We start from the raw sequence: 8341 nt of genomic DNA, 5'->3' as shown, positions 1-8341 counted from the left end.
TGTAAATTCGATATTTTTCAAAATTCAACAGTTATGCTAGTGAGTAACGTAAGGTATATTTCAAAGTCCAATGGCTATAACTCGATATTTTAAATTTCAGTGAACAATCAAGACATGGATCTAAGTTCAGTGACCAAAAATCGACATTTTAAATTTCAGTGACCAATTATATGGACAAAAGATATGGACATAAGTTCAGTGACCATTGGAACAATTAACTCAAAATTTCCACATAAATGAGTACTAATACTTTGTTATCATTTCTTTGGTCTTGTGCCTCTATGCTATTGATGCTTGCCATGTCTAAAGGGCTTGTAACATGTGTTGTGACATCGATGTCGTCCCTGAGGCAGTAGTCAATGTGAACACGACAAGGGCACCAATGAGGTACATACTAGTTACAATCTTCCAGGGGTCAAGGTTTTCATTTTTTATGTGATTTTTGGTGTTTATGGAGTATACAAGAAGTTTATCTAGTAATCATTTGTAAAAACGTGAATAGAAGGACGGAATGGAGTCGACAAGGTGATGTCAATGGTGTCCCTGAGGCCATACTAAATGTGAACACAACAAGGTTGCCATTGAGGTACGTACTAGTTACAATCTTCCATGGGTCAACATTTTTCATCTTTTATGTGATTTTTAATGTTTATGAAGTATACAAGATTGTGGATATAACAAGCTAAACATGTTTATCATGTAATCATTTGTAAAAATGTGAATAGCAGGATGGAAGGGAATCGACAGGGTGATATCAATGTTGTCCCTGAGGTGATGGTAAATGTGGACACGACAAGGGCACTAGTGAGGTACATACTAGTTACAATCTTCCACGGGTCAACATTTTCGTTTTTTATGTGATTTTTTGTGTTTGTGGAGTAAAGAAGATTGTGGGTATAACAAGCAATATTTCTTTGCTGTATAATCATTTGTAAAAATGTGATTAACAGTATTGGAGGGAGTCCAGAAGGTGATGTCCAGATTTTGAATTCTATGAATCCTGATAAAGTGATTCCATCAAAAAGATGGCCAATTTGTAATTTTGATTCGTTCCCCTTTCCGTTTTAGTTATAGATCATGCTGTGATCCTTTTGAATCATTTCTACTGCATAGTAATGAGTAAGCCATCATCTTTTCATTCTTGTTACCTGTAAGTTCTTGTCAATTTGATTCCAATGCCAATTGTAGGGAGGAAAAGACTTCGCACCTGGATGGAGATATAAATGTTTTAGTTCGGAGGAAAAAGTTGACATCACCAGAGAGGTCTCCACAGAGGTATTACTTTTCACTAGCACATTTGTCAAGTATTGCATGCCAAACATACCCATAAAGCATATTGCTCATTTTGCTCGTGAAAAAAATGCAGAAAGACAACCATCGATAATATAATATTGGAAGGATCCAAGGCCGATGCATCCTAGATCAGAACACTGAATTCAACTCAGATGGAAGTACTTGATAGAGAGAGAACTGATTCAAATTTTCACCATCGTCACTTACAGCAGCAGCTGCTTACAGGGCTCGTGGAATGTGATAATCAGCTCGCTCTAAACATGGACAGATACAATCATATGTTTCTGTTCGTGTTTTCTTTACTTCTAGTTTCTTTTATTCGTGTGCTGCTATGTACTACGTACTGATCGTATGAATTATGTTGTTGATATTTCTGTATATTCTGTATTTATTGTAATCTTATCTTACAAAGTGTTATCGCTTCCCTAGCTAGGACTCTTGTCTGTTTGGTAGACTATACTCAGTGAAGTGTAAAATTTTATAATAATGAATTAAAGTTCATTTTCGTCTCCCCAATTGTGTTCTTTGCCGGAAAGTTGGGTTGGTTTATTTGACGGTATTAAAGAAGAAATAATATTAGTTTTCCCTTGGTGGACCATACGCGGCAAGAGGCCCATCCTTGAGCTTTTCTGTTCTTGCCCAGCAGGTTGAGTTCTTGCTTCCTAAAAAATAAGAGAAGATAAAAACAAAAATTCTCATTTAACAAATAAGAATAAAGAATCCCACAGGATTAGTTAACTAAAGAACAAAATTGTAAGGGTGAATTAGCTTATAAGAGGGTATTTGACACTCATTTTTATGGAAAAATGAATTTTAGAATATAGATTGATAGAAAATGTGTGGATAAAAAATAAGGAATTTTTTTTTATTTGCATGTAATATTATTTTAATGAAAAATGTATGGTTAAAAAGAAAAGAAAGAAAAATACATTTTGAAAAAAATGGGAATCAAATGGAGCCTAATAACTTTAGTGATTATATGAGTAAGGGTAAAACTTTTTTTTTTTTTTAGTTCGTTTTAATTAATATTGCTTTATTGTTTATTATTCTTGTTGTGATTAATCAAATTTGGACTTAATCACTTCATCCAAGCTCATTACCTACTTCATTTTAGAGGATAGTCCAACCTAAATTCGTAAGTCTTTCAAAGCAATGGAACTTACTGGCCGTGAACCACCATGGTTGCGGGGTGGTTTGACCAATGATTTTTTGTAATTGTTGACACATAAAAATTCAACCCAAATCGAACGGCCTAAGGAGTGAAGCCCAATTGGAGGATCCCCAAATCAGATAGCCCAAAGAACGAAGTCCAATCAAACAAATCAAGATGAAGGCCCAAATAGGGAGGCCCAAGAACGCGGTAACGCCATCGCCCAAGTTTGCAAGTCGCCCAGAATTTGAGCGAATGGAGTGCCATACAGTCGCCCAGAGCTGTTACTCTATTCTCACCCAAACCTTCAAGTCGCCCAAGGTCTTAACAAACATAAAGCGTCGTGGTTATCAAGAAGTGCAGTTATCAAAGCAGTTATTAAAGCAGCCCTATCACGTTCCATGATTCAAGGAATTAAATCGAAAGCGGTTGAACGACGAAGAATAATGGCAGCAGTTAAAAAAGGCAGTTTTCATGACAAGTTGGCCATTACGAGGAAAGTGGGCAGTTATAGGACGATCAAGCAGTTTTCAGACGGTTGATCACAAAGAGATCGTCCATGAAGTATAAAAGGGAGAAAAGACATAGAGCAAAAGACGGAATCAAAAACTCTCGAACAGAGAACATGTAATTTTAATTTCCTTAGTTTAAGACTTAAACACTTTTTTTCAGTAACTCGTGTGCTTGCGCCCCTTGGAGGCACTTTGTTTTTAATTTTCAATTGTAAAGTCATCGCCAATAAAAGAACACCCCTTTTTGGGACTTTGTTTCAAGAGGTTTGTCCCTTACACAATCGTCTGATCCTTTTTAATTGTTAGGGACTAACCCACGTGAAACAATTTGGCACGCCCAGTGGGACCGTGGTGTTTGGTGTTGAAAGTACAAAAGGTAAAACAATATGCCTTAGAGATCCGATAAGGAAGCAGCAAGTCAGGGAGGAGTCCAGTCTGTGATCCAACGATATGAGGAGCAGCATGCCTCTCCACGAACAGATGGACAGAATCAGAGCAGTAATAGTCGTTACGAACCAATGATGGAGTTGAGTCCTCGAACCATGCGTGCATTACTTGGAGAACTCACACAAGACGTTGTTGAACAGGTAAATCTTCGAAGTATTCATAATATGGAAAGATTTACCCAAAACGGGAATGCACACTATGACAACATGGCCAAACAACTAAATACTTTGAACGAAACAAGGAATAAGTTAGTAGGCCAAATATGTCAACTGGTTATACCTCATGCAAATCACTTTCAAACTAGGACAATTGTGAGACATAATCTCTCAGTCCTAAGCCCAAACCAAGGGGTAGAACCACTTTCGGTCCCTCTACTTCAAACCAAGGGGGTACTGCAGTGCCAAACCAGAACAATGGTAGTGGTATGCCTAACTTGGGGGGTAATCCAAACATAAGAGATAATGTCCTAAACAATGGACAAAATATTTCACGTGTTAATGAGGGAATAGATGTTCAGGCTAATGGTAATGACCCTAATCATGGTAATTTTGTTGCCAATCAAGGACCAAACATCAGGCCTCATGCAAATCAACCGGTTAACCAACCTGTAGGAATTCCATATGACCCCAACGTCATGTTGGGGAATCAGATTATGAAAATCGTACAGGATCATATGGCCTTTGGGGTGCGTCCCGTCATTAGGCCGCCTTACATAAAGCCATACTCCGATTGGGTAGACCAAGCATACCCATGGCCTAGAGGGTATAAGGTGCCAGAATTCTCACTGTTTACCGGTTTAGGAGAGGTGTCTATTCTAGAACACATAGGGCGATTCACATTGCAAAGTGGTGATGTAACCGATTACCATAAAATGAGGCTTTTCCCTAGTTCATTAACAGGAGTAGCTTTCTCCTGGTTCATCAATTTGCCAGCGAACTCTGTTCAAACATGGCAACAATTGAAACAGTTATTTCACGCTCAGTTTTATAAAATTGAGTCTGAAGTCACTTTGGCTAATTTGGCGAATCTACGTCAAATGCCAAACGAATGGGCAGAAAGTTTTCTCCAAAGGTTCAAGATAGCAAGAAGCAAGTGTTTTGTACCTCTGCCCGAAAAAGAATTTGTCAAAATCGCTCAGGACTGCTTGAGCTTTGATTTAAAAAAAAAAATTCCAAGACAAGGAATTTCCTGACCTCTTCCAGTTGAGTACGAATGTGATTAGGTATGAACGACTGATAAGAGAGGAAGAACAGATGAAAAATTCTAGTAAAGGGGAAAAATTCTAGTAAAGGGACTTATTACAAAGACCCAAATTTTGATGTTCATACCATCAGTGACGAGTCATACGACCAGGCCGAAATGTGTTTGGCCGAATTGGTCAAAGGAGGTACATATACTTGTCCCATAATGGCCAAGCCTAGACCATCGGGCAAAGATGAGCCCATAAAAGATGGAAACATAAAGGCTAGAACGTTCTCGTTCGACGTAACCAAAGCTGACCTTATATTTGATAAATTATATAGGGATAAGCAGATAAAGTTGAGCGATAAGCACCAATTGCTAAACCCTGAACAAATTAAGGGTAAAAAATATTGTAAGTGGCATAATGCATGGTCACATTTTACTAACAATTGTTTGGTTTTCCGCCATGTATTGCAGGATGCCATTGAATCAGGACGAATTACGTTCAATGATAAGAAGAAGATGGCAGTGGACGAAAATCCTTTCCCACAGCCACTTGGAGTAAACATGGCGACATCTGGATTCAAAAACAAGTTGCCAAAATTCAAGTTGGTCGTAGATGATGGAGAAGAGGATCCTAGACCATATCCCAGCGTCTTTGAACGAATCAAGGGAAAAGAACCAAAAAAGGATGAAGACGTCCTATGTGCAAGGTGTAAAAGAGAAGTGAATGGAAATACGGAGAAACCAGGGACATGGCAGCATCCCCATCGCCCTACTTTCTTCCCAAACACTCAGCCTGGTAGAGGGCGAGGTACATCATTCTATAAAGGACCGCCTTTTGAGAGGCAGTTCAAGCCAACAGATAATGGAAGAACATTCAAGCCGCAACCTCACCGACCAAATGTATGACATTCATTCCAGTATAATGCAGGAAGGGCAATACCCTTCGACGAGATGACTAGAACTCAACAAAGGCGTTTCCAACGAAATTATGGACGGATGATGAGGCAGCAACAGGGAGTGCCACATCTTAAAGTGCCTAAATTACTCAAAATAGCCAATCAAAACATCCTCAAAGGTAGTAAAGAAACCGGTACAGGTGAATCAATGAAGGAACTACCAGAAACCTCTTCTGGGAGATCAAGATTTGAGAGGGACAAAAGGGATGAAGAAGATCCAGATCAGCCCCTTTCTATCCAATTCGGTACGTTGCCTCCTGTTGTGGCCAATAATTACCTACTGGCCAATGAATTCAAGAATAAGGAAAAGGAAGAAGAGAGGGAGGACAATGAAGGAGAAACTTGCATGTTGGTATGTGAAGAAGGCCAGACTTCTGGAGAGGCCTACAACGACGAGGAAGACGATGGGATGACGGACATTGAAGAAGAAATCGATCTAGAAGCAGAAAGAAAAAAGAGAGGAGTATCGCGCAATACTTTATTTAAGCAACTACATCAAGAAGGAGTCCGCGAAGTAGACTTGTTGGGAGAACCATCTGGGCGTTCTTTCGATTTCTATGTACTGTACGGGACACCCAAAAGGAAGAAGAGAGTGCCTCGTTCTGAAAAGTATGGGTCACCTCCAAGAATGATGCCCCCTCCCACAGGTTGGGTAACTGATGAGGAAGTATTAGAAAAAAGTAGGAAGGAAGTTCAGGAGAGAGAGGATCAGCGTGATATACTGCACGTCGACTTATCACAGGGGGGTAATTCGACAGAAAACAAGCAGGAAGTAGAAATAGAGGCTGTCGAAAAAGTTATTTTTAAACGGCCAGCCATGAAATTGACTAAACACTTGAGGCTATTGTACGTTAAAGCTCTAGTTAACGGCATCCCAGTGGCAAAAGTGTTTGTCGACAATGGAGCAGCTATAAACACCATTCCATCTTGGATGATGAGGAAGTTCGCAAAGACAGAGGGTGACATGATTCCTACAGAAGTCATCCTCACGAGCTTCAATGGAGGAGCAACTTCAGCCAAGGGAGTTATGCCATTGGACATAACTATAGGGACAACTACTAGGACCACTGTCTTCTTTGTAATAGAAGGTCCTACTAGTTACAATGTGCTACTAGGAAGAGATTGGATACACGGAAGTCGCTGTATACCCTCATCGCTCCATCAATGCCTGATCTTTTGGAATAACAAAGGCGAAGCAGAGGTGGTACAGGCCGATCATAGGCCTTTTGTCGCAGAAGCAAACTCGGTGGAAAAGTTCATGTACGAAGGAAACTATGGACCTGTCAGGGTAGTACAAAATGGGGAAGAAACTCAGGTTGTTGCGCAAAGCGAAGAACCATTCTCAGTGGACGCACTCACTGAAATGTTCAAACAGATGAGGCCAAATATAGTGGCCCTGGAAGAGCCAGTAATTGGCAAAAGAATAATCAAGGAGTCTTGAATGGATTCTAAGTTACGAAAGCAAATGGCCGATATCCAGGCCTTCAAAGCCAGACTAATGGCTTTCAATAAGGAATGCAATGACAAGGCGAAAGAAGAGACAACCCTAAAAGCGCTGAAAGATAAGTTAGCAGTATTGGAGTTAGAACAAAGCATTGGCCGAGAAGTCAACAAGGTGGACTGTTTAGAAGTGGAAGTACTTACAAGGGAACTGGACGACAAAGTGATGCGGATCGCCAAACCTGGATACGCTCAAGCACAAGACCCTCTGATCAAAGTAAATATTGACAATGAAGGAGAAGATCGTCCAACATTCATCAACTAAATGCTCGACCAAGAGGTTAGTAACAAATTAATCGCTTTGCTAAAAGAGTACAAAGATTGTTTTGATTGGGAATATGAACAAATGCCTGGTTTAGATAGAGACTTGGTGGAACATAGGTTACCAACTAAGTCTAACTTTAAACCTCATAGGCAGCCTCCTAGACGTTTTACTTTCAATGTACTCCCTGAAATCAAAAAGAAATAGAATGATTATTGAAAGCAGGTTTTATTAGAACAGTCAGATATGTCGAATGGTTGTCCAATGTCGTGCCAGTATTAAAAAAGAATGGTAAACTAAGGGTTTGTATAGACTTTAGAAATTTAAACATAGCTACACCCAAAGATGAGTATCCAATACCCACGGTGGATTCTTTAGTAGATTCGACTGCCGGACATGTCATGTATTCTTTCATGGATGGGTATTCAGGATACAATCAAATTTATATAGCTGAAGAAGACATACACAAAACTGCCTTTAGATGCCCTGAGTCTCTAGGATGTTTTGAATGGGTGGTTATACCTTTCGGCCTAAAAAATGCAGGGGCAACTTATCAAAGGGCAATGAATTTAATCTTTCATGATATGATAGGCAAGTTTGTTGAAGTGTATGTAGATGACATAGTAGTCAAGTCCATTAAAGAAGAGAACCATTTCAAACAGTTAAGATGTTCGTTTGAGCGAATGAAGCAATATAAGCTAAAGTTGAATCCCTTGAAGTGTGCATTCGATGTTAATGCAGGGGATTTTCTTAGTTTCTTAGTACACAAGAGAGGGATTGAATTTGATAAAAATAAAGCGAATGCCATTTTAGAGGCCAAACCACCTAGCAATAAAAAAGAATTGTAAAGGTTTCTAGGCTAAGTAAACTTTTTAAGACGCTTTATTTCTAACTGTGCAGGGCGAACTAAAGTCTTTTCGCCGCTCTTAAAGCTGAAAAATCAGGACGAATTCGTCTGGAAAGAAGAACATCAAAAGACTTTTGAAAGCCTGAAGACATATCTATCAAGTCCACCAGTGTTGGTGTCACCAAT

At 39.5% G+C, this 8341-nt stretch overlaps 1 protein-coding gene across 2 annotated transcripts; it reads left to right on the top strand.

Moving 5' to 3' along the window:
• The first annotated feature begins 6 nt into the window (after positions 1 to 6).
• LOC111390598 lies at positions 7 to 1809 on the top strand. 2 transcript variants are annotated; one of them, XM_023015657.1, is made up of 5 exons: positions 7 to 387; positions 503 to 586; positions 729 to 809; positions 1189 to 1275; positions 1367 to 1809. In XM_023015657.1, the coding sequence occupies exons 1-5, from the start codon at positions 320 to 322 to the stop codon at positions 1419 to 1421; spliced, it is 375 nt and encodes a 124-aa protein (XP_022871425.1). In that variant the 5' UTR covers positions 7 to 319; the 3' UTR covers positions 1422 to 1809. The 2 variants fall into 2 exon arrangements, with proteins under 2 accessions (XP_022871425.1, XP_022871423.1); XM_023015655.1 differs by having other exon boundaries at positions 726 to 809.
• The last annotated feature ends 6532 nt before the right edge of the window (positions 1810 to 8341 follow it).

Source organism: Olea europaea, unplaced genomic scaffold (genome assembly GCF_002742605.1).
Source record: "Olea europaea var. sylvestris unplaced genomic scaffold, O_europaea_v1 scaffold6934, whole genome shotgun sequence".
In the NCBI taxonomy this organism is placed as follows: Eukaryota; Viridiplantae; Streptophyta; class Magnoliopsida; order Lamiales; family Oleaceae; genus Olea; species Olea europaea.
This window is presented reverse-complemented; position numbering and strand designations above follow the sequence as displayed.